This window comes from Leptonychotes weddellii, chromosome 7, assembly GCF_054177405.1.
Source record: "Leptonychotes weddellii isolate Sample4059 chromosome 7, ASM5417740v2, whole genome shotgun sequence".
Taxonomy (NCBI): domain Eukaryota; kingdom Metazoa; phylum Chordata; class Mammalia; order Carnivora; family Phocidae; genus Leptonychotes; species Leptonychotes weddellii.
The window spans coordinates 131,328,248-131,352,901 of record NC_138375.1 but is presented as its reverse complement, the minus strand read 5'-3'; the positions used below and the strand labels follow the sequence as shown (position 1 = coordinate 131,352,901).

Genomic DNA, 24,654 nt, shown 5'->3' with positions numbered 1-24,654 from the left:
ACCTGAGTCAAAGTCAGATGCTTAACCGACTTAGCCTCCCAGGCATCCCAGTAATTTTAAATCTTTTAAAAAAATTTTTAAATAAACTCTACACCCAGTGTGGGGCTTGAACTCATGACCCCCAGATCAAGAGTCACATGCTCCACCGACTGAGCCAGCCAAGTGTCCCTAATAATGACTTTAAATCATAACGAAGCAAGGCTTCATCCAGAAAGCCAAGGATGGTTTAATATTAGGAACTCTACTATTATAATGATAATATTAATAGGAAAAATAAGGGGGATAAAAGCAGTCTTATCAATATATATGAACAGGGCATTTGATAAACTTCAACATACATTTTTAATAAACATTCTTGACAAAATAGAATAAGATAAACACTTATAAAAACAATCCAAATGTCATCTTCCTGAAGCACTTTCATTAAAGTATGAAACAATACCTTCTTCCATTTATTCTTTAACCTTTTCGGGAGGAACAGCTAATGTAATTGGACAAGAGAAAGAAATTAGAGGCATGAAATAGGGAAAGGGTAGGTAAATTCATCACCATTTGCAGATCATATGATTACATACGTGGAAAACCCAAAGAGAATTAGCCAAAACACTATTCTAAATAAACAGTAAGAGAATTCAGCAAGGTGCCTTTTATATATGCTAACAAGAATCAGAAGATACAAAGGAAGAAAGGATATAAAACACCTAGGAATACACTTAACAAATATTCAAGATAAAGATGAAGAATATAGGAAATGCTGAGCACACAAAACACGTGAGCGAATGGAAAGGCCTATCATGTTCCTGAACAGGAAGAGTCAAGATCATGAAGATGTCAAACCTCCCGTCGACATTTGATTAACTTGTTACTGCTATCCTAACAAAAACACTAGCAATTTCATAGGAACAATCTCCTACTGAAAAAAGCAAGATGCAAAAATGTCGTGCACGGTCTGGACCACTTCTGTAAAAAGGAGGAAAAAAACAGTATCTGGGGATAAGCAGGTGGGTAGGAAGGTAGGTAGGTAGGTAGGTAGATAGATAGATGGAGACTGTCTATGGAAGGCAAAGTAGGAACTGCCTCTCACGGGCTGCTTCTGGTTAGAAAAACAGGAAACTGAAACAAGCATGGAAGGGACAATTTTCACTGTATAACTTTTTTGTATAATTTTGAACCATGCAGGGGCGCCTGGATGGCTCAGTTGGTTGAATGTCTGCCTTCGGCTCAGGTCATGATCCCAGGGTCCTGGGATTGAGCCCTGCGTTGGGTTCCCTCCTCAGCTCAGCCTGCTTCTCCCTCTCCCTCTGCCTGCCACTCTGCCTGCCACTCTGCCTACTTGTGCTCTCTCTTTGTCAAATAAATAAATAAAATCTTTTAAAAAAACCCAAAAAACAAAAAAAACCACATCCATTTCTTCTCTCACAGATCAGAAATCCAGGATGGCACCCGGCTGGGTGCTCTGCTCAGCCCTTTACAAGGAGGTGAAGTCAAAGTTTCCACCTGCTGTGATCTCACCTGGCACTCAGGCTCCTCTTCCAAGCTCGTTCCTGTTGTTGGCAGGATTCAGTGCCTTATGGGAACCCGCTGGAGTGGGGTTCCCCCTTCCTCCTCGCCGGGGTCCCTCCAGCTCCTTGCAGCTCCTCTTCGGTCCTTACCCAGGGCTCCCATCTTCACAGCCGGTTTCTAAGCTCTGGCTGTCCCACTGCCACCAGCCAGAGAAGTGCTCTGCTTTCCAGCCTGGATAATCCAGGACAGTCAGGGTTCCAAATAACATGCTTACAGCAGGGGATACCCCAGCACTCATACGTTCTGGGGTTTAGGGCAGGACCTCTCTGGGGGGCCATTTTAGAAATTCTCCCCACCTGCCCGCTTCCCCACTACCACACCCAGTCTCAAAGTCCTGCCGTGTCCTACACATCGCTCACACAGATTCCCTGAGCGCAGGCCTCACGCCCACCACCCTGGGCTCCTCTCATGGCTCATCTTTCTCTCCCCAGGCTCCACTGTCCACGCCCCTCTTTTCCCACGGTGGCCAAATGATCTTCCAAAAGCACAAAGCTAACTGGCTTACTCCTCAATTTATTTTACTAGTTTTTTAAGTTTATTTATTTTAAAAGATTTTATTTGGGGTGCCTGGGTGGCTCAGTCGTTAAGCGTCTGCCTTCGGCTCAGGTCATGATCACAGGGTCCTGGGATTGAGCCCCACATCGGGCTCCCTGCTCCGCGGGAGGCCTGCTTCCCCCTCTCCCACTCCCCCTGCTTGTGTTCCCTCTCTCGCTGTCTCTCTCTCTGTCAAATAAATAAAATCTTAAAAAGAAAAAAAAAAGATTTTATTTATTTATTTTAGGGAGGAGGAGGGGGAGGGGCAGAGGGCGAGAGAGAATCCCAAGCAGACTCCCCACTGAGCGATCCCACGACCCTGAGAACGCAACCTGAGCCTGAGCCAAAATAGCCAAAATCAAGAGTCGGATACATATATGACTGAGCCACCCAGGAGCCCCTTTTTAAATTTATTTGTTTTTAAGATTTATTTATGTATTTATTTGAGAGAGAGAGAGAGAGAGAAAATGCGTGGGGGGGAGGGGCAGAGGGAGGAAGAGAGAGAATCCCAAGCAGACTCCCTGCTGAGCATGAAGGGGCTTGATCCTACGACCTTGAGATCACGACCTGAGCCAAAACCAAGAGTCTGATGCTCAACTGACTGAGCCACCCAGTTGCCCCTACTTATTTATTTTTAGGGTTTTTTGTTTGTTTGTTTGTTTGGTAATCGCTACACCCAACATGGGCTCAAACTCACGACCCCAAGATCAAGAGTTGCAGGGCGCCTGGGTGGTTCAGATGGTTAAGCGTCTGCCTTCGGCTCAGGTCATGATCCCATCGAGCCCCACATCTCCCTCTCCCTCTGCCTGCCGCTCTGCCTACTTGTGCTCTCTCTCTCTCAAATAAATAAATAAAATCTTAAAAAAAAAAGATCAAGAATCGCATGCTCTTCCGACTGAGCCAGCCAGGGGTACCTACTCCCCAATTTAAACTCCTGCCGTGCTCCCACCAACACTCCCCCGCACCTCACCCCCCCGCAAAGTTTATTCACTCCAGTGTTTTCCAAGAACTGACTCCCTGCCAGGTATGCCCTTCTGGAGCTTTCTGTGTCGTAACACAGCAGATCCCCAACAGTGAGCATGGCTGCAGTGAGCACTGAGTGTGGCCATCCCAGTGGGCCCGGCCACCTAGCGACTTTGGCCCTGACCTCGCCCCTCCTCTCCTTACCTCAAGGCATGCCCGGCACCCCTCCCCCACCCACCCGGCAAATCACAGTCGGGAGCAGGTTCTCCCAGATGCCCTCCCAGGTGCCAGTTCCATCTTCTGCCAGGTCTTAGGAACCTCTGGGGAGGCAAGGGCTTTCTCTCTCTAGTTCACTATGGCTCCCTCCAATGCCTAGCACAGACTTTGCCACACTCCAGGTGCTCAGTACATGTTCTGGAATGAATGGAAAGTGCAGAGTCTGGCTGCTCAGCCTTCCAGCCCCTGGGTGCCCACGCTGTCCCCGTGGGCCCTGGCCTTAGCTGTGACCTGCAGCCGGAGCCCAGGATGGTGCTGCGTGGGGATGAGCTATTTAGGGAACGGAACGAGCTCCGCGGCGTAAGTCTGGCGGGCCTGCGGATGCTGGTTCCAGGGGGCCGCGGAGAGAGGGCGCCAGAACAGAACATGTTCAGGAAGCACGGACTCCAGAATCCTGTTCAACAGCGGGGAGGCAGCATGGTGCCCCGCAAAGGGTGCAGTACACGCGCACGTGTGCAAGCGCGGGCGCACACACACACAGTTACAGCCCCGCCAAGCTTTACCAAAACAGGAGAGTAAACGCCAGAGAAGAGTCTCCAGCAGAGGAAAGATCCTGGGAGCGGGCAAAGCCCACGGCCAAGGGTAAGAGACAAAGGCCGCCCCTCCTGACACCCACAGGCACCAGGATGGTGGCAGTGTGAGTCAGACTGACACAGGGCGACACCCTCCCCTCACCCACCCCACCTCTTCCTCCAGGCAGCCCCAGATTAAAAAACAAAATCCCAGAGGAGAAAAACACACTGTGGACGGATACTGGTGGCCTGGCGTAGACCCTGCTTCAGGCTTTGATCAGGGCCCGGGGGCGGATGACCGCAGCCACCCCCTCCCCCGCCCCAAGGGAGCCGAGGGGCCCACAGCCCCCCCTCGCTGCCCATCTCCGGCCGGCACCTGACACAGAACACGGAGCGGCTCGGGGAAGTGCCTTGCCTTCCCGTCCGTGAAATGTCTGCACTAGGCGGTACCCAGGGCGCCTCTGGCTTCCAAAAGTCCAGGCCTCCCTTCTAATTATATCCCGCCAGAAATGAGAGCCACATGTCACTGCCTGCCCTGGGCCACCAGCTGGGGGCGTGGAAGGGAGCGTCAGTGCCCAAGCCCTACGGCCTAGTGACAGGAGCCCCTCCAGGCCCAGCACTCAGTCCTATCACCACCCCAGCCCCGGCCAGATGGCCCATGAGGCTGTCACAGCCTCACCCGACCTCGGCTGCCTGCAGACCTCCAGCTCATGCCCCGCTGATGGTCGAGTTTCCAGGACTGGGTTGAATTGTACCCCCCACCCCCCCAAAAAAAGATCTGTTCAAGTCTTAACCCCTTACCTGTACACATGACCTTCTTTAGAAATAGGGTCTTTGCAGATGCAATCAAGTCAAGATGAGGCTAGGAGGGCGGGTCCCGACCCCATAGGACCGGTGTCCTTTGCAGGAGAGAGACACCCAGAAAGCAAGCACATGAGGAGGGAGGCAGAGGTGGGAGTGACATGTCTATAAGCCAAGGAACACCAGGGCCTGGCAGCCATTCCAAGAAGCTAAGAGAAAAGCAGGGACCGCATGTTCCCCTAGAGCCTTCATAAACAGTATGTCTCCGCTGATACTTTGTGTTTGGATTTCTGATCTCTAGAATGGTCAGATGATACATCTGTGCTGCTTTAAGCCACTTGCTTTGTGGTACTTTATTAGGGCAGCCCTGGGCAGCTAAGACACCCAGTCAGTCGGTTCCCAGTCCCTGCTCGTTGAACAGATGAATACATCCCACTCCTCCCCACTCCCCCCACCCTGCCGCCCCCTGCCGGCAATCTATCAGTGAGAGAGAAAGGAGAAAAGAAGGAGGCCCACCCCTCACATTGGAGGGGTTCAGAGCAACAGTACGGATGGAACCCCTGAACCCCCTCTTCTATTCCTACCAGCCCCCCTCTATTCTTATAGGGAGGGACCCACTGGCACATAGGTGGATGCCCTAAGCCAGATGTCTGCAGTCTGTCCACACGCTGCCCACCCATACCTCAGCCGCCCTTTAGATCCATGGGGACAGCTTTCCCTCAGAAGAGTAGATTGTGGGAGAGGGCTGAGCAGGCCCTGCTAATGGACCGGCCAGAGGATTGGGGGTGGGGGGACCTGAGCTCCAGGCCTTGGGCCTGCACATTTCCTCACCCTGGCCCTCTCAAGCTCAGGCCCAGGAGAGAACCGCCACACAGCCAGCAGAAGCCTAACAGCAGCCCCGGGGGCTTTCCTGGCGACAGACAGCTCCTTCAATCCTCATCTGATTTTAAAGGCAAGAAACCAGCACAGTAACGTTAAACAATTTGCCCAGGGGGAAAAAAGCTGATAACCTGTATACCTGGGATTCAAATCCTGGCCTGTTGGACTCCCAGAGCCTTTGTCTTTCCCGGTATCAAGTCTTTCCCCAGGCTTGGTTTTATTTTATTCTTTTTTAAAGACTTTATCTATTTATTTGTCAGAGAGAGAGAGAAAGCACAAGCAGGGGGAGCAGGAAACAGAGTGAGAAGCAGGCTCCCCACTGAGCAAGGAGCCCGACACCGGACTTGAATTCAGGACCCTGGGATCATGACCTGAGCCAAAGGTAGACGCTTAATGACTGTGCCACCCAGGCGTCCCCCCAAGCTTGCTTTAAAACTGGTGAGCTGCCAAAGCCCCAGTAGATACCAAAAAATAGTTCAAAAAGAAATTAAAAACAAGCAAGCAAATGCTACAACCATCAAAACAGTTTAGGACTGCCCAAACCCATATTAGAATCTAGTATGCAACAGAGGCATTTTAAATGAATGCACGGCACCAGTAAGAGTTCAGTAGATGGCATCAGGACAATGGCTCAGCCATCCGGAAGAAAATCAAGCTGGAGCCCAGCTTTGCTCCTAACATCACATTAAACCTGATGGATCAAACATTTTCATACAAACAGTGAAACCACAAAAGCACTAGAAAACTTTCCTTAAAGTCCTAAAAGCTTTTCTAAAGCGGTAAGAGACAAACCCTACAGAAAAACTGGACAAGAATAGAACACAAAAGAGCTATAAAAATATGAAATATCCAGCTTCCCTGAGAACTAAAGAAATGTAAATGAACACAAGACACCATTTGTCCCTACTGGATCATCACCAACCTTCTCCCTTCTCCAAAAAGTTGCGAAAACCCAGTCTTGGCAAGTGTTGGTGAGATACTATTTGGAGCAATTATAAATCGTATCTCTGGGGGTGCCTGGGTGGCTCAGTTGGTTAAGCATCTGCCTTCAGTTCAGGTCATGATCCCGGGGTCCTGGGATCGAGCCCCGCATCGGGCTCCCTGCTCAGCGGGGAGTCTGCTTCTCTCTCTGCCTGCTGCTCCCCCTGCTTGGGTGTTGTCTCTCTCTCTGTCAAATAAATAAATAAAATCTTTATATATTTTTTTCAAGTTTTATTTATTTGACAGAGAGAGACACAGCAAGAGCAGGAACAGTGGGAGCAGGGGGAGTGGGAGAGGAAGAAGCAGACTCCCGGCTAATCAGGGAGCCCGATGCGGGGCTCGATCCCAGGACCCTGGGATCATGACCTGAGCTGAAGGCAGACGCTTAACAACTGAGCCACCCAGGAGCCCCTAAATAAAATCTTTAAACAAACAAACAAACAAAAAGTCATCCTCAAGGGGCACCTGGGTGTCCCAATCAGTTGTGCTGGACTCTTGATTTCAGCTCAGGTCATTTGATCTCAGGGTCTTGAGATCAAGCCCCACGTCTTGGGATCCCACGCTCAGTGGGGAGTCTGCTTGAGATTCTCTCTCTCCCTCTATCCCTTTCTCCCCCCTTGTGCTCGTGTCCTTGCTCTCTCTCTCTCTCAAATAATCTTTTTTTTTTTAAGATTATTTATTTATTTATTTGACAGAGAGAGAGAGGGAATACAAGCAGGGGGGAGTGGGAGAGGGAGAAGCAGGCCTCCCGCTGAGCAGGGAGCCCGATGTAGGGCTCGATCCCAGGACCCCAGGATCATGACCTGAGCTGAAGGCAGATGCTTAATGACTGAGCCACCCAGGCACCTCTCAAATAAATAAATCTTAAAAAAAAGTCTTCCTCAATTTAAAAATGGGCAAAAGATCTGAATAGATGTTTCTCCAAAGGAATGCAAATAGCTTACTGGAAAGTTGCTCAGGATCATTAGCCATCAGGGAAATGCAAATGGAAACCACAGGGAAATTGAATTTCACAACCACTGGAATTACTACAATAAAAAAGTCAGATAACATCAAGTGTTGGTAAGAATTTGGGGAAACTGGAATGCTCGTATGCTGCTGCTAGGAACATAAAAATGTGCAGCCACTTTGGGAAATAGCTTGGCGGTTCCCCAAAAAGTTAAACATAGACCCAAGAATTCTAGTTCTGGGTGTATATCCAGGAGAATTGAAAACATATGCCCACATGAAAACTAGCACCACTATTCACAATAGCCAAAAGGTAGAAATAACCCAATCATCCATTAACTGATGGATGGATAAAATGCAGAATATCCATACAATGGAATTTTACAGAAAAATATTCACACATGCTGATACCTGTTATAACATGGATGAACCTTGAAAACATTATACTAAGTGAAAGAAGCCAGACACAAAAGGCCACATACTATATGATTCCCTTTCAATGGAAAGTCCAGAACAGGGAACTCTATAGAAACAGAAAGTAAATTAGGGGTGGCTTACGGCTGGGGAGACTGAGGGGGTCAGAGGGTGATAACCACAGGGTGCAGGGTTTTTATTGAAGGGATGAAAATGTCCTCAAATTGATTGTGGTGATGTCTGTGCAACTCACTAAATATACTAAAACCACTGATTTGGGGGCACCTGGGTGGCTCAGTCGGTTAAGTGTCTGCCTTCAGGGCTCAGGTCATGATCTCTGTGCCCTGCGATCGAGTCCTGTATTGGGCTCCCTGCTCAGTGGGGAGTCTGTTTGTCCCTTTGCCTCTCCCCCTGCTTGTGCTCTCTTGCTCACTCTCTCTCAAATAAGTAAAATCTTAAAGAAAAAATAAAATAAAACCACTGATGTGTACACTTTAAATGGGCAACCTGTATGGTTTGTGAATTTTATCACAATTAAAAAAAAAAATCACCCTCCCCAACTTTTCAAAAGATGGGACCTTAGTGCAGCTGGGTCCAACTTTCTCACTTTATAGACAAGGGGCTGAAGCCTAGAGAGTTTAAATGAATTGCCCAAAGTCACTTGTCCATTAGAGCCCTGGTCTACTGCCCATTGGGTATAGCCATATGGTCTCACCCAGTCTATACTGTTTCAAGTGAGCTACAATAGCCGTTGGAAAGAAATCAGCAAAGTCACACAAGCCACTTCACACTTGGCATACAGGTCTGAGCCTGGTTTAAAAAAAAAAAAAAAAAAGGACGCCTGGGTGGCTCAGTTGGTTGGGCGACTGCCTTCAGCTCAGGTCATGATCCCAGAGTCCTGGGATCGAGTCCCGGGATCGAGTCCCGCATCGGGCTCCCTGCTCAGCGGGGAGCCTGCTTCTCCCTCTGACCCTCCCCCCTCTCAGGTACACTCTCTCTCTCTCTCTCATTCTCGCTCTCTCAAATAAATAATCTTTTAAATAAATAAATAAATAAATAAATAATGCATGGTGGGTGGGGCACCTGGGTGGCTCAGTTGGTTAAGCGTCTGCTTTCGGCTCAGGTCATGATCCCAGGGTCCTGGGATAGAGTCCCACATGGGGCTCCCTGCTTAGCAGGGAGCCTGTTTCTGCCCCTTCCCCCTGCTCATGCTCGCTCTCAGTCTCTGTCTCTCTCCCTCTGTGTGTGTCTTAAATGGATAGATAAAATCGTTAAAAAAAAAGAAATTCCAAAGTGAGAACATTTATAAAAGGTCATTATCCTGTTACCTTGTGCATACAAATTGTTCAAATTATTTTTCCATTACTTATAGAACGCATTTTCATTGTTCAATTGACATACGTTGCTACTTGTGAAAACTAGTTGGGGTCCAAGGTTAGGATGGCTTGCATCCCGATTTTTCTTATTGAAATGCAAAATAGAAAAGACTGATTTGTTTTTTATTGAATGACTTTGCACTTGGTTACAGGGTTAAAAGTTCAATTTTTAAGTTGGCTTAACCAACCTGTGCTCCCAACGGCCACCTGCATACTTCTAAAGTTCCACTTACTGGCCTATTCCACCACCACAAAAATGTCAGGCCTACCACAGCATGATCAAAGGCAATTAATTTGTAGCAACGATATAATTCATATCCATCCAGTGTTCCAGGACACAGTGGAAGAAATTAGCCGGAGAAACGAGATCCACCTGAGTCTGGGCCTGCTCACTTCCCCAGCGTCACTGTCTACTGCTCTAGGGATACCTGCAGAGGGGGCGCCTACTCGGAGCTGTCCCCCACCGCGCCCCGCAGTCTCGGGCCCAGTGCCGACGCCCCCAGTGTTCCCGGGGAGGGGGGGCTCACGCTCTCCTCCCCCTCGCCCCCGCCGGCGTCTCCGCCAGGCCTTGGATTGTGCTTAATGCCAGGCAGCCGTAGGAACTAGGAGGAAAACAAAGGGAGTAGGGGATGTCGGTGGAGGTCGACGGGGACCGCAGTTTCAGATAGGGTGGCAAAAGTGAACCTCTCCCGGGGGGTAACATTAGTGCAGGTCGCTGCGGGAAGACAGGGGCCCGTGAGTGGGGCCACAGAGAGAGCAGAGTGTGAGAAAATTTGCTAGAACGGAAGAAGCCCTTAGCAGCGCCAGGCTCAACCTTAACCTTGGCACCTGTGGCACCTCTCCCAGGACCACGTGAGGATCTTATTCTAAGGTGGTTTAGAACGCCCGTTCTTCCGCTCCGCCGCAGACCCCGCCCCTCAGGCAGGAGGATCCCGCCCCTTAGACATGTTTACGCCCCCACAGCCACAGCCTCCTCCTCCGCTCCCAGTACGCGCGAGGCGGGGCTCTCAGACCAGGCCAAGCCTGCGTCCTCGTCCCTTCCCGCCCTCGCCAGGCCCCGCCCCCCGCCTCCGAGTCCCCTGGGCGAGTCCCGCCCCTTCAGCCGAGACTCCGCCCCTCCCGGTCTGCAGTTAAAGAGCTGAGCGTCAGCGATTGGTTTGAGTCAGAGACTTCGTCCCCTAATTGGCTGTGCTGTACGGCCGGCTTCCCGCAGTACGGGATAACCCGGAAGTGATTCCTGAGGCCCGGGCCGCGTGTATTCGCCCGGCGCGGGGTATCCGTTTGCCGCGGCCGCTGCGATGACCAAAATAAAGACAGATCCGGACGGGCCGGAGGCTCAGGCGGAGGCGTGCCTCGGGGAGCGCACTTACCACGAGCTGCTGGTGAATCTGAACCCCATCGCGCAGCCCCTGGCTTCTCGCCGTCTCACGCGGAAGCTCTACAAGTGCATCAAGAAAGGTGCTTGCGGCCGCCGCGGTGGCCGGTGGTGGCGCGGGGGGCGGGCTGACGCCCCCCGATTGACTCTTCTGTCGTTGCAGCCGTGAAGCAGAAGCAGATTCGGCGCGGGGTGAAGGAGGTTCAGAAGTTTATCAACAAAGGCGAGAAAGGGTAAGGCCCCCCTGCCGCCGGGTGTTGCGTTTCTGGACGGTAGCACGGGTATCCCCACTGCTTGGAAGGTGCTCGGCGAAAGTCGGTAAATGTGATCCGCCCCCTATACACGAGGTAATGGAGCCGCCGGTGAGTTCCCTCTGGTACACGTCACTCACAAGAGCTCAGAGGAACACCACCGGGAAAGTGAGTTCCGGGGCTCACGCAGGGTCGAGCCCAGCTTCATTCCCTCATAGAAAGTCCTGAGATACCTGCGAAGGAATGTACAGGGTGCAGTGAGAATGCCTTCATGACATCTTTCTCCCCGTCAGGCCGGACCCTAAAGCCTCTCAGTGCTCGGTCTCTGAAGTATCCCGGTACCTTGTTGGTGCTCAAGAGATAAATCGTGCTGGGGGGATGTGATGCTTAGTGGGAAGTCTGACCTAGGGCGCAGGTGTTCTGCCAGAAGATACTGGGTCCCAGGCAGGAGAGAACATAGTGGTCGACAGAAGCATTGCCTTCTCCTCGGGCTTCCTAAGCCATGGTGAATTGAGTTTTTGTACTCAGAGCTTTGCAGGCCACCGAGGGTTAAAGCCAGGGAGTGACATGATTGTGTTTACCCTTGTGAAGATTTTTCTGGCAACTCTGGAAAGGATCAGGGGCACAAGAGTAGACGAAATTGAGCTAGGAGGCTGCCCCAGTGTAGGAGAGGTGAGGGCGATGTTGATTAGGTTATTGGTGGCTGAAACAGAATTAAAGTGGGTGAATCTGAGAGGACTTTGGGACGCGGAGTGAGGAGGTCTTGATTCCAACTGAGTAGAGGGCCCACTCACTGATACAGTGAACAGTGGAGGGGCCCAGGTTTGTGTGGGAAGATCACGAGTTTGGTGCCTTTTAGACATGTGACACCCGCCTCCCCCCAGCAGAACTGTCAAATAGGCAGATGGCCACACAGACTGGGGGCTTGGAAGGGAGAGGCCAGGCAGGAGAGAACAGATTTGGGAGTTGTCAGCACATACATGGCACCTGATGCCGTGGCCGTGGCCCAGGTCAGCCAGGGAGAAGGTACTGAGAGGGCAGCCAAGGATTAGGCTGTGAGGAACCAGCACTGAAAGGCCACTCGAAGGAAGGGGTGCCAACAGAGGAGCCTGGAAGACAAAAGGAAAACTAGGAGAGTGGGCCCAGGACGTGGAACCAAGAGCTCTTTCCTTGTGTATGCCTCTCACCCCCCCAGACAACACTCTTCCTTGGTGTCTTCAGGACTCCGAAGGCCCTTGCCCCAGAGCCCTGACACCTTGCCAGCCAGGAGTCCTACCTGAGGGCTCTCGGGCAAGCCTTCAGAAGTTCCCTGTGACTCTGGGGACTGAGCTCAGGCTTCCCAGCCTGGCACTCAAGGCCCCGGGGTGTGGCTGCTGCCCATCTCTCTAGCCTCGTCTGCCCCCATCCCTACCCTGGATTTCAAAGCCATCCCAGGCCCCCATCCGCCAGCTTCTGGGTTATGTTCAGCCATTTGGATTCTCTCAGCCTCAAATGCTTTCCTCTCCTCCAGCCCCTCCAAGGGCTGCCTGACACCTTCATTCAGCTTTCTGATCTAGTGTCGCCTCCTGATTCCTTTTTTGACTCTCCAAGGAGAGCTGAGCTCTCCTCACTCCTTGGTGTCACTCCCATAGCTCACCTGTCCCAGTGGAATCCCACTTGTCGCCCTGCGTGGCATTTACTAATTTGCCAAGAACTAGGGCTCACCTCCCCAGAGGAAGTGATCACCAAACACAAATTTGCACGCACTTTCAGAAGGTGGGAGATTCACATCTGGGGTCCTTGAGGGCCGAGGCCATTTTCTCTGTCCAGAGGTAGGGTAGCACTATTGACTGAAAGAAGGAATGGGCAAGTTAGAAATGACGGTGTTTCTCTCACCGCAGGATCATGGTTTTGGCAGGAGACACGTTGCCCATTGAGGTCTACTGCCATCTCCCAGTTATGTGTGAAGACCGGAACTTGCCCTACGTCTATATCCCCTCTAAGACGGTAAGGCACACACGATCCCCCCCGGATCTTGGTCAGCATTGGAGGAGGGGGATCTGGCAGCGGGTCTGTGGGAGCAGGCCATAGTGGGGAAAAATGCAGGCTTTGGAGTTGAGACTGATGTGGATGGATCCTTGGCTCTGCTGGTCCCTGGTTCAGTCTCCTTCTTGGAAACTGGGAATTCCTGCCCTTATGGACTGCAGGAATGACAAAGGAGGTGTGCTTGGACATGCTCCGTCAGTGCAGATGCCAAGCCCGTGTTAGTCCTGATGGGTGGTTGCGGTGCTCAGGGAAGAGGGGGCTGTTGAAGGGACCGTTAGCTGGCCTGGTCCTCATGTAGGGACCAGGAGAACACAGGCCCTGCCTCAGGCGGCAGCCTCTGGGACCAGAAGCCCAGTGTAGGCCCAGCATGGTGGGCCTGAGGCTTGAAAGTTGGCAGAGTTGAAATGCCAGTGTGACGTGTCTGAGGGCTGGATGGGGCCAGTGGGTCAGGGGTCCGTGACTCCCCAGCATACAGGCGGTGCAGCCTTCCCCCCCCCGCCCATAGGCCTTCCTTCCCTTGTCCGCAGGACCTGGGTGCAGCCGCGGGCTCCAAGCGCCCCACCTGTGTGATCATGGTCAAGCCACACGAGGAGTACCAGGAGGCTTATGACGAGTGCCTGGAGGAGGTGCAGGCCCTGCCCCCGCCCATGTGAAGGACTCGGGCACCTGCTCTGGAAGCTGCGGGGCTGGCGGTGGGCCAGCTGGCTGGCCTCCTGCCGCCCATGCTCACACATCTCCCTGGGCCCCGCGGCCTGCCTTCTTCCCAGGCTGCTCCATCAGCTCTTTCCGGAAGGCGGAGCCAGCATCCAGCATCTTCTGTTGCGCGCGTGTGCAGATGGTCCGAGAATGGAGCGTGGGGAAGTAAATGCTAAGACTAAAGTGTGCTGAGCCTGTGGGTGTGTTTTTCGGCAGCAGCTGCTGGTGGGGCCAAGGAGGTGGTGGGCAGGAGAGAGTGGATACAGCCTTTCTCACCAGAGAACCCGACGGACTCAGAGAAGTTGCTGCTTCTGCTGGGCCGCCGGGGCTGGTGCCAGACCCCAGCAGAGAACACTCTTTGCTGCCCACCCCCGGCTTCCGCCTCCCACTGGTGGGAGCCACACCATAAGGCTGCTGCAGCAGATGCCATACACAAAAGCCTGCGGCCCCTGTGTTGGGGACACCCCCGTTCCTCCTTCTTCCTTCCCCTGCCCCTACAAGCCCAAAATGCCACTGGGAAACCTCTGGAAGCCATTTAGCCACGCATACAGCACATCTGAAGTAGGCATATGAAGCTAGAGACAAACCCCAGGCCAGCTCTCCTGCTTGGTGTAATGACCCCGGTGACCCAGTCCCTTCAGACGTCTCAGACTTCGGGTGTCTTCCTGCTCTCTGAGGCCCAGCACGGGGCTCAGTGCGGACACAAAGCAACCAAGCTCTAGGCACCCTGGAGTCAACCTCAAAGAGCTTGGGATGGAGGGTCGGATCCAGTTCCGATTCCGAACTGTCTCCTTTACAAGCTGTGAGCCCTGTAGGGCAAGTCCGTTCATCTTCCTAAATCCCCTCGCTTCGCTTCCTTTTCCTAGTAAGGAGGGCATCAGATTTGACTCGTTTGTGTAAAAGCCTCAGGCCCGTGGTCTGAGGTGACATCCCCGGGCCTTTTCACCCAGGCAGAGAGGCACGCTGGGTTCTCTCTGGGCACGGTGAGGCTGCAGTAATTCCTTGTCCGTGAAGCTAAAGGCGGGTGAGGTAAGGAGAAGGCCTGTGAATATATTTGCTCAGTTATAAAACCAGGGCATTCGGTTCGAACCGGACTATTTACAGTGGGGACTGGATACATACAGTGGGAGGGGCGGGCGCGGTGCTGGGGGCAGGGCTGAAAAGGTCTGCATTGCTGGCCAAGTGCTTTGCTTCTCTGTGGGCTGCTACGAAGTCACTGGCCAAGAGAAACAGGGCAACCGCGGGAGTGCCGAGGCCAGTGTCTTCCTGTCCTTCCGGCCAAGGAGCTGGCTGCCTGGCACAGACGGGTTCATCTCCCTTCTTGGCCTCCGCCCATGGTGGCGCTCAGCCAGTTGTTCGGAAATGAACCACAGTCCACTGAAGCTAGCCACCCCCACCGGGACAGAGCAAGGCTCATGGGTGGAAAGCCCTTCTGACAAAGTTCCTTCGAGGCAGGTATCAGAATATGATGCGTTTCCCATCGGCTGGGTTCTGCTCCATGGGGCAGTAGGGACACTTCAGCCTGCACAGGGAGAACAGACAATGTGTTGGGGGCTGGCCGGTGGGGGGGAACCGAGCCAAGATGGAGCAGAGCCCAGGGCACTTACTTTCCTCCATTGATGAGCTTGTTGAGGGCGTCTCGGGAGATCACGTGGCCACAGATGAGCTTGATGGGAGGGTTGGAATCTGACGTCTGCTGCCGGAGGATGGGGCAGGCGAACACCGAGTGGTACCAGCACTTCATGCCCAGTTCAATCTCAATCTGGGGAAGCCAGCGGAGGGCTGAGTCCCACTTCCAGCTTCGGCCGCTCTTTCCAGGGCCTTCTGCCCACACACACCCCCACGCCCCACCCCGCCCTGCCAGGCCTCACCGGTAGCTCGTCCTTGTGACTCCAGACCCCCGTGCACTGCCTCTGCTCAATCACAGCCTTAATGTTCATCAGCACAGGCAGCGCCACACAGCCAGAAGCAAAGCTGCGGAACAAAGAGCAGGGGCTGCAGCGGCCCACACCGAGAGCCCAGCGGACAGACAGAGGCACCAGCACACTGGTCGTCGGCCTGTGTCTTGGGGCGGGGTGCTCAAGTGGCACATGGTCAGACTGATCCTTGAAAATCTCCCCGGTCGCTCATAAAGCGCCACACAGGTAGCTATGTGTGTCCGACCCTAGCGTCATTCTAATGCACCCCAGAGTTTGGGGACCTATGGGAAAAACAAAAGGAAGATCTAGGGAGCAGATACCTGCTCACCCAAACCACTGGAATGCCGCTGGTGTGATGGAGCCAGCGATCAGTTTCAAAGGGCCCCAGCCTGCCTGTCTCCCCCACTCTGCTGTCGTAATGCCCATCTGCGACCGGTTACCGTCAACGCGGACACTCAGACACGGGGGCAGATCCGAATCTCGCAGTGACTCAGGCAGGGGCGGGGAGTCAACTGGCTGGCACCTCGAGGGCTAAGTACCTATGATGCTCAGGAAAATCGTGCACCCGAGAACCATCGTGAGGTGTCCCTGGCGTTCCTGCTGGGAAACACTGTCCTTTAACTGGAAACCTTCCCCCTGGGGTGGGGCGGGAGATGCACTGTGGTGCAGCGTGGGATTCTGGGACCGGGTTCATGTGCCCTTTATTCCCTGCGATGCCCTGGGCAAGTCCGCGCGTGCCTTGGGCCTGTGTGTTTTGTCATCTGTAAAATGAGGAAAACTACCTGTAATTCCTAGGGCCTCGTGGAGTCATGAGAACGTTACTGTGCAGGAGCCTTCCAGGGGAAAGGTCTCCATACGTGTTACTCAGGCACTTTCAAATCTCCCCAAAGGGAAGTGGTCTGAGGGAAGGCCAGGCTGCAGAGGGTCTTGTGATAACTCAGGGGGGAGGTGCAGGCAAGACAGAGACCTCATTCAAAAGACCTTACAGAAGGGGAACCTTGGGCGCCTGGGTGGCTCAGTCGTTAAGCATCTACCTTGGGCTCAGGGATGGAGCCCTGCATCAGGCTCCCTGCTCAGCGGCAAGTCTGCTTCTCCCTCTCCCACTCCCCCTGCTTGTGTTCCTGCTCTCGCTATCTCTCTCTGTCAAATAAATAAAATCTTAAAAAAAAAAAAAAAAAGAAGGAACCTTGACCCTGCCACCGACCTTGCAGGCGAGACAGAGACCTCATTCAAAAGACCTTACAGAAGGGGAACCTTGGGCGCCTGGGTCGCTCAGTCGTTAAGCGTCTGCCTTCAGCTCAGGTCATAATCCCAGGGTCCTGGGATCGAGCCCCACACTGGGCTCCCTGCTCAGCAGGGGGTCTGCTTCTCCCTCTCCCACTCCCCCTGCTTGTGTTCCTGCTCTTGCTATCTCTCTCTGTCAAATAAATAAATAAAATCTTAAAAAAAAAAAAAAAAAAGAAGGGGAACCTTGACCCCGCCACTGACCTTGCAGTGACGGCAGGCCACAACTCTTCCTAACCTCAGTTTCTCCAACCGTAAAATCAGATAATTCCTCCCAGGAAGCATGACTAAGAGAGCCAGTTTAGGTCTGAAAGAACCAAGGACCACCCCTGGCACATGGAATGGCCTCCACCAATTGTTTCCCCTGAGACCCTCCCACTTGTGCTGCCCCCACAGGGCTGCCCCGTACCTGACACTGAGGGGCGACTCCACCGAGAGCCCCAGCAGGGAACAAGCATCCCGGGTAAAGGTCTCGCAGATCTCTGCCCAGTGGCTGTTGTCCAGGAGGTGGCAGTAAGGGGACTTCTCCAAGCCCAGCCGCAGGTACACCAGGCTGCCCATCATCACCTGGATCTCTGCAAGGCAGGCACAGGTCAGGGCGAGCAGGGGATCAGAGGGCGCAGGCTGGGCCTCGCAGATCCCAGGCCCCTGACCAGGAGGAATGGGCCCTGAGATGCCCTCAGGCAAAACTGATTTTCACTAAAATCCAGTGTGGAGACAGAGTCTCGGGGCTGCTTCTGCGGGAGAAGGACAAGCATCAGGCACAAGGCAATCCAGTAGGGAGCTGAGTTTGAGTTCTCTTCCCATCCTTCCAAGTGCACCAAGGAGCGAGTCTCAGGTTAGCGCTCACGTTTTTCTTCTCCAAGACTAGCTACTCTCCCTTTTAAAAACTTTCAGGTGGTATCTAGATTTACTGACGGTGCTTGGTCTTTATGATTTCACAAAATGTGAGGTAACACATGGGTAGGAGTGGAGCTAGAGAACCAGTTACTACCAGTAGGAGTGGTTACTAATGGTGAGTATCTGGAAGGGGAGACTCCACGGACTGAGGTCTGGAAATCCTGGTGTGACGGAAGGAAGCTGTGGAGAGGCGCCGAGTGAGTCTTAAGGAAACGAGTGGGCTGCTTCTAGGTGGGCGAGGCCCAGGCTGAGGCGCAGGGGCGCACATGGCCCTGTGTGCTGAGTGTGGGTGTGCCCCACAGCAGGTGTGCAGAGCGGCCTGAGAAGAAGCTGGAAGGATATGGCACAGGCGGATGCAGGGGAAGAGCGTGGGGTTTGGAGTTCACTTGGGAGACGGTGAGGGAGGGGTCAGAGTTCTCAGGTTGGGGAAAGGCATCCTGGTTACACACAGCCCCTCAGGTGGGGCAGGGACTCGGAGCCCAACCCCCTGAGCCCTGCTGACACCTGCCGGAGCCCGGCAGCCCCCACCCCAGCACCTGAGCACTTACCTCGCTGGTGCAGCCGTGCAAACGGCTGAAAGTGCCGGGCATAGCTGAGGGCCTCCAGCTGCTTCTCAGGGCCGCCTGCCAGGAGGCGGATGAAGTGTAGGCGGTGCAGCTTGAACTCCAGGGAGCTGTTGAGCTCGAGCAGGCGCTGCCTGTGGGAGACAGCCCATCTGGGGAGAAAGGGAGCTGGTGGGGCAGGAGAAGGGGCCCCGGTGGAGCCGGGACTGAGAGGTGGGCTCCCAAAGCCAAAGTGAGGCCCATGAGACAGGGCTGGAGGCGTGTCGAGTACACCAGGTGACAGAAGACCACAGACGGGCCCCGTCCCCTCACTGGCCCATCCAAGGGCCAACTTACTCCAATGCCGGCCCTAGGTCTTGTTCGTGCAGAGCTTCCAGGATTCGATTCAACTCGAGGAAAGGCTGCTTAAAGTCCAAGTCCACGTTCAGTGTTGACTCCTGTGGGGAGAGCACAATCCCACCGCTGAAGGAGTCTGTTTCCAGAACATTCCAGTTCTGGAAGGCTGAGTGTTGCAGGCTGGCCTCCCGGAGTGCAGACTACAAAACCTAACCCATCCCCAGGGTCTTAGAGACCTGTGTTGAGTAGCATGGTGAGAAAATGATTCCTCTTCAGTCCTCTTAATCACATTGAGAAAGTACCCTTACTTTTATTACTAGTGGGTTTTTAACACCTAACAAGTGCTACTTTGTCATGTTACTAATCTCCCTTTTTAAGAAAGCGATATCAGGCGTCAGCTCAGAACCTTGGCCGGCAACCAACTCTAGCTAGAGATTCATGGCTTCACTTGCCATCGTATGTATTTTTAGAGCTATCTTCTATTTATGGCAGGGGCAATGATTTCCCTTCTAAAATAAGTTTATATAAAGAAGAGGAAACCAAATATAAAGACAGCCATCGAGTAGAAGCAGAAGAGACAGGTTCCAGCGCCTTCCCGGCAAGGCCATTACCTGGCACAGCTCCTCGGCAACGCTCAGCATACCCTGCTGGTACAGGTGCTCCACAATGGCCATCTGCAGGACCTGCTGCTGCTTCTCCCGAGAGTCCCACACCGCATCGGAGACGACGCCGCAAATCTCAGAGTCAAAGTTCTGACGAGGACAAGAGACAGGGCCCTGTGACTCAGCATTCGCCTTTCCTGCTGAGCCCCGCCCCCCAGGCACTAGCTCCGGGGTGTCCCCACCCCCAGCCCAAGGCTGCCTGCACGCTCACCCTGTCGATGGCTTTGCCCACTCGGGAGACGCTGCTGTGAATGTCCTTATGGTCCGAAGCCAGTTTCTGCACGGTGTCTTTGATCTTCCGGCAGCACTGGGACATCACCAGGGAGAGGGTGGCTGACAGAGGGGTCCCCTGGAGGGCTGCAGGGAAACACTGGCAGTGAATCAGGACACAGAGGAGCACACCTGGCCCCTGCTACCTCTCTTCTCCACACCAGCCCGGAGGCCCAGGAGGGAGCCCTGAACTCCAGGGTGAAAGACCCCGGCTTCTGTTCCAGGTCCTGCCACTTTTTAACTGCATGCCTTGGAACTGCTCAAGCAGGGCGAGTGGCTTCATCTCTCGGTTCATTTCCTCACCTGTAAAATGGGTGATAGTACCGGCCCTGTCCTTTGCTGTGAATTGTAGCTGATTCGGCACTTCCTACGGGAAAGTACTTTATTTCAGCTCATTTAATCCTCCCCACTGTGCCCTGCAGTGGACACTGTTAGTACCCTGTCCTGTAGCTGGGGGAGCTGAGGCGGTAGCTTGCTGAGTGACAGCAGTGACAGAGCTAAAGCACATGCTCTTCACCACCACACCGGATGGCTCTTTACTGTCTTGAGTGAGACACCACGTGTGAGGAGGCTTTGGGCCATAAGGCGCTGTCCCCAGGTTAATGCCTCTTACCAACCCAGAGGATACTGCCAGGGAAGTTCAGGGATGTTTCTGGCTCAGGACTCCAAGCCTGTGCGGTTCCCACCCCCATGGCTGGGCCAGAACCAGACACACCGCCAAGAGCACATGGGACTTGGAAGAGAGGAGGACAGACAGAACATCTGCCCCTTTCTCCAGCCCAGCATCTAGGTGCCTTCTTTAGATGGCAACGCCTTGGTTCAGGGAAAGAAACATGACCCAGGAGAGCCAGGGAGCGTCTCGGCTCCAAGACCGGAAGCCCTGGAAGAGAGATGCATTCTACCAAGTCACTGGGTACTACCAAGGCATTCTACCAAGGCACTGCTCTGAGAATGAAGACAGTGTAGACTGAGGGGATCCCATGAGCACCTGGATCCAGCCGGGCCTGGACATTTCAGTTACCTGAGTCCATGAATCCAGTGTTCCCCACCCCCGCCTGTTCATTTAACCTGGTCTGAGCTGGGTTGCTGGCACCTGTAACTGAATGCCTCCGACAAATAACGACCGGAGGCCCCCCACCTACACAGGGAGACAGGGCAGGACCACATTCCACTCTGACACTGCCACCCACCCAAACCCCAGCTTGCCACTCATCTCTCACATTCTGCTCCATCCAGGTCACAGAGGACCACACTCTGTACAGTCCCTGGCCACATTCCCTTTAGGACAAAGCAACAGCTCTCAGGAAACCAAAGCTCCCCATCCTTTCTTTAAAGTACGCTCCAGGCCCAACATGGGGCTTGAACTCACAACCCCAAGATTGAAAGTCACATGCTCCATTGGCTGAGCCAGCCAGGCATCCCAAAACCAAAGCCTTTTAACCTGAAACCCCCAAATCTTCTCTGCCCAAGGACGCCCCTGAAACCATTAGCGCTGACAAACCCCCATCTGAGAAAATGTGGTCTCCCTGTAAACACCCTGCAGCAGGCCACCACCACCTGTTAACCAACGGCACAGCATAAGAGCGTTTCAGACCCATTCTACCACACGGTTAACCTGCCATCAGAAGCAAGGACCCAGGCCTGGGCATTACTACAGCATGGCACAACCACAAGATGCAATGGTAAGCAACCAGGTGCAAGAATGAGGCAGAATTCTACGTAGTGAGACAGAACACTCTCGGAGACAAACTGGAGGGGGGAAAAGGTGCAGGAAAGCACATGCTTGAGGCTACCCTTTGTGTTTAAAAAAAGGGAGGGGATAGACACACATGCCACCTGTGTGTGCACACAGATGCTGTCTGGGAGGCGTGCCGGGGAAGTTGGGGGCAGGGGTGACTCGGGGGGTGGGCTGGCGCACAGGGACTGGCAAGCAGGGCTGAAGGGGAGACTCACTTTCCCTGTAAGCTCTTTTGACTTTGAAGTCTTTCCTATGTGCATGCTTTCTTTAAAAAAAAAAAACATTAAAAGGAAACAAACTCTACTCTGCAGATTTGTTTTTCACAGAGGTACGAAGTGTAGCAATTCCGAAAATACTCTCTATGTACTGTAGAAATCAAGCAGATGGGAGATGTATTGCCGGTTTTGGAGTCACCATACGCACTGTTGCAGAAAAGAGATATAGCTATGGATTGGGGAGGTCTAGGAAGAACCCTGTGATACAGGATTGAAACTGGGGTATCTGTAAACTCATGGCCTGCAACATGCAGAGACAGATCTGTCTGCTAAAAAAACAGAAACAACGACACCTCAGTAACAACCCAGACCTTGGTTTCCAAATACCATTTTCCACCCAAAGAACATCTCCTTGCAGAAATTACTTACTCCAGGGATTATCTTAATGTGCCAGAAAGCTAGGAAGTGCTAAATAATAATAGTAATAAATAAAAAGGCTGGAATAGGGTGCCTGGGTGGCTCAGTTGGTTAAGTGACTGCCTTCGGCTCAGGTCATGATCCTGGAGTCCCAGGATCGAGTCCCACATCGGGCTCCCTGCTCAGTGGGGAGTCTGCTTCTCCCTCTGACCCGACCCCCTCTTGTGTTCTCTCTCACTCTCTCTCAAATAAAATAACATCTTTATTGAAAAAAAAAAGGACGGGCCATGTGAAAAGGACACAAGAGGATAAAGAACAGAAAGAAGAGTGCAACACCGAATATCCACATGTAAAAGAACGAAGTTGGATCTTACACCATATCTAAAAATTAACTCAAAACGGATCAAAGACCCAAGTGTAAGAGCCAAAACTATAAACTCTTAGAAAACGCAGAGGTGTAATCTTTGTGGCCTTGGGCTAGGCAATGGTTTCTTAGATAAGACAACAAAGGCATAAGCAGCCCAAGAAAAAATAAACTGGACTTAATCAATATTAAAAACTTTTATGCTTCAAAGGATACTATCAAAAAAGTGAAAAGACTGGGTGCCTGGGTGGCTCAGTCAGTTAAGCGACTGCCTTCGGCTCAGGTCATGATCCCAGGGTCCTGGTATCAAGTCCCATATCAGGCTCCCTGCTCAGCGGGGAGCCTGCTTCTCCCTCTCCCTCTGTCTGCCACTCCCCCTGCTTGTGCTCTCTCTCTCTCTGACAAATAAATAAATAAAATATAAAAAAAAAAAGTGAAAAGACAACCCATACGATAGAATATCCAGTGTGGATCTAGTATTAAAGAGTACATAAAGAACTCGTACAACTCAACAATAAAAAGAGAAACAACCCAATTAAAAAATGGAAAGCAATTTAAGTAGACAGTTCTTCGATGAAGATAAACAAATGGTCAACAAGCTCACTCATGAAAAGATGCTCAGCATCATTAGTCACTAGGGAAATGCAGAGCAAAACCACAGTAAGATAGCCTTTCATACCCACTAGGATGGCCATAATCAAAAAGACAGATAAAAACAAGCCTTGGTGAGGATTGGAGAAATTGGAACCCTCATGCATTGCTGGTGGGAATGAGTAAATTATTGCAACTACATTTGGAAAACAGTTTGCCTGTTCCTCAAAAAGTTAACAGAGTTACCATATGACCCAGGACAGAAAAGAATCAAAATACTGATTCATGCTACAACAGGTATGAACCTTGAAAACATGCTCAGTGAAAGAAGCCAGACACAAAAGGCTGCACATCGTAAGACTGCATTTATATGAAGTATCCAGAACAGGTAATCCACAGAGAAAGTAGGTAAGTGGTTGCAGGGTCTGAAAGAGGGGGTGAAACGGTGTGACTGTTAGTGGGGAGCATTTGTTTTTGGGGTGATGAAAATGTTCTGAAATTATACAGTAGTAATAATGGTACAACTCTGTAAATATACTAAAAATAAACTAAAAAACTGTACACTTTAAGAAGGTGAATTTTAATGTGAATTATAGCTCAATTAAAAAAAAAAAGGACATAGGAATCAGGGGTGACCTCTGGTCAAATCTAAGACAATTCAAGCATCAAAATAAATAATAACAGTAACGGATTTTAACCCAACGAATAAAATAAGAATCTATGAGGCATGAGCTGGTAATAAATAAGGGAAAAAGGAAAGCTGAATGCCAACAACTACAGTTGACCCTTGAACAACATGGGGGTTAAGGGTACCACCCCGTGCACAGTCAAAAATCTGTGTATAACTTTTGACTCCCCCAAAACACAACTACTGATAGCCTATTGGTGACAGGAAGCCTTACCAGTAACACAGTCAAATGACACATATTTGGTATGTCACCTGTGTTATATACTGTATTCTTAAAATAAAGCTAAAAAAAAGAGAAAATGTCATTGAGAAAGTCATAAAAAAAAAGAAAATGCATTTACATTACTGTATTTACTAAAAAACAAATCTGCATGTAAGTGGACCCGCACAGTTCAAACCTGTGTTGTTCAAGGGCCAACTGTATGTAAGGAATGAGAGAGCAGGAAAAGTCACCCGTGTTGCTTTATAATAACTGAATCAGGCAAGAATCACCCCTGGGCCAGTGGGCTCAAATACAATAAAGTGCAGGCCATTTGTAGAGGCTCAAAGCATCTCCCCTAAAATTTCTTACTAATTAACTGTAAAGAAATATTAACTTTACACGGGGGGAACCTGGCTGACACCGTCTTAACCAAGTGATCACAGTTCACACTGCCAATCAGGGAACGAGCTGACACCCTGTACCTCCTGATGTGACTGACGCCCTGAGAACCAGATCACTTCCAAAGTATTGTGCTGCCCAAGATGCAACATCTGGGCGAGGAGGAGAAAACAGCAGGCAAGCCTAAACCAAGAGATATTCTGCAAAATCATTAGCCTTACTGCTTCGAAATCGTGAATGTCATGAAAGACAAGCAAGTGGGAGAAATGTCCCCGGTTAAAAAAACCAAAGATGAGGGGCGCCTGGGTGGCTCAGTCGTTAAGCGTCTGCCTTCTGCTCAGGTCATGATCCTGGGGTCCTGGGATCGAGCCCCGCATCGGGCTCCCTACTGGGCGGGAAACCTGCTTCTCCCTCTCCCACTCCCCCTGCTTGTGTTCCTTCTCTCACTGTCTCTGTCAAATAAATAAAATCTTAAAAAAAAAAAAAAAAACCCAGGGCACCTGGGTGGCTCA

At 51.9% G+C, this 24,654-nt stretch overlaps 2 protein-coding genes across 7 annotated transcripts; one reads left to right on the top strand and one right to left on the bottom strand.

The window, feature by feature from the left end:
* Positions 1 to 9,351: 9,351 nt before the first annotated feature.
* RMND5B (required for meiotic nuclear division 5 homolog B) lies at positions 9,352 to 20,999 on the bottom strand. 5 transcript variants are annotated; one of them, XR_014147290.1, is made up of 10 exons: positions 19,470 to 20,999; positions 19,208 to 19,348; positions 18,597 to 18,697; positions 18,246 to 18,412; positions 17,207 to 17,372; positions 15,466 to 15,568; positions 15,202 to 15,356; positions 13,631 to 14,608; positions 11,854 to 13,584; positions 9,352 to 11,106 (listed from the first exon to the last, which is right to left on the bottom strand). XR_014147290.1 is itself a non-coding variant. In XM_081827259.1 (8 exons), exons 1-8 carry the CDS (start codon positions 19,572 to 19,574, stop codon positions 14,609 to 14,611), a joined length of 966 nt encoding a protein of 321 aa, XP_081683385.1. In that variant the 5' UTR covers positions 19,575 to 20,999; the 3' UTR covers positions 14,594 to 14,608. The 5 variants fall into 5 exon arrangements, 2 of the variants coding, with proteins under 2 accessions (XP_081683385.1, XP_081683384.1); XR_014147291.1 differs by having other exon boundaries at positions 9,352 to 11,982; positions 12,620 to 13,584; XR_014147292.1 differs by having other exon boundaries at positions 9,352 to 13,584; positions 19,470 to 19,615; positions 19,832 to 20,999.
* Positions 10,507 to 13,777, top strand: NHP2 (NHP2 ribonucleoprotein). 2 transcript variants are annotated; one of them, XR_014147293.1, is made up of 5 exons: positions 10,507 to 10,705; positions 10,786 to 10,855; positions 12,754 to 12,859; positions 13,404 to 13,584; positions 13,631 to 13,777. XR_014147293.1 is itself a non-coding variant. In XM_081827260.1 (5 exons), exons 1-4 carry the CDS (start codon positions 10,546 to 10,548, stop codon positions 13,549 to 13,551), a joined length of 462 nt encoding a protein of 153 aa, XP_081683386.1. In that variant the 5' UTR covers positions 10,507 to 10,545; the 3' UTR covers positions 13,552 to 13,584; positions 13,631 to 13,777. The 2 variants fall into 2 exon arrangements, 1 of the variants encoding a protein (XP_081683386.1); XM_081827260.1 differs by having other exon boundaries at positions 13,426 to 13,584.
* Positions 21,000 to 24,654: the final 3,655 nt, after the last annotated feature.

What these genes read in the sequence shown, in the direction of transcription:
- NHP2 (XM_081827260.1), top strand. Translation starts at nt 10,546, where the DNA reads ATGACCAAAATAAAGACAGATCCGGACGGGCCGGAGGCTCAGGCGGAG. An exon ending in CTACAAGTGCATCAAGAAAG is followed by an intron (nt 10,706 to 10,785) that starts GTGCTTGCGGCC and finishes CTGTCGTTGCAG; the next exon opens with CCGTGAAGCAGAAGCAGATT. An exon ending in TCTATATCCCCTCTAAGACG is followed by an intron (nt 12,860 to 13,425) that starts GTAAGGCACACA and finishes CCTTGTCCGCAG; the next exon opens with GACCTGGGTGCAGCCGCGGG.
- RMND5B (XM_081827258.1), bottom strand. Translation starts at nt 19,574, where the DNA reads ATGTCCCAGTGCTGCCGGAAGATCAAAGACACCGTGCAGAAACTGGCT. An exon ending in TTGCCGAGGAGCTGTGCCAG is followed by an intron (nt 18,698 to 19,207) that starts GTAATGGCCTTG and finishes CTCTCCCCACAG; the next exon opens with GAGTCAACACTGAACGTGGA. An exon ending in GAGTCGCCCCTCAGTGTCAG is followed by an intron (nt 15,569 to 17,206) that starts GTACGGGGCAGC and finishes TTTGTTCCGCAG; the next exon opens with CTTTGCTTCTGGCTGTGTGG.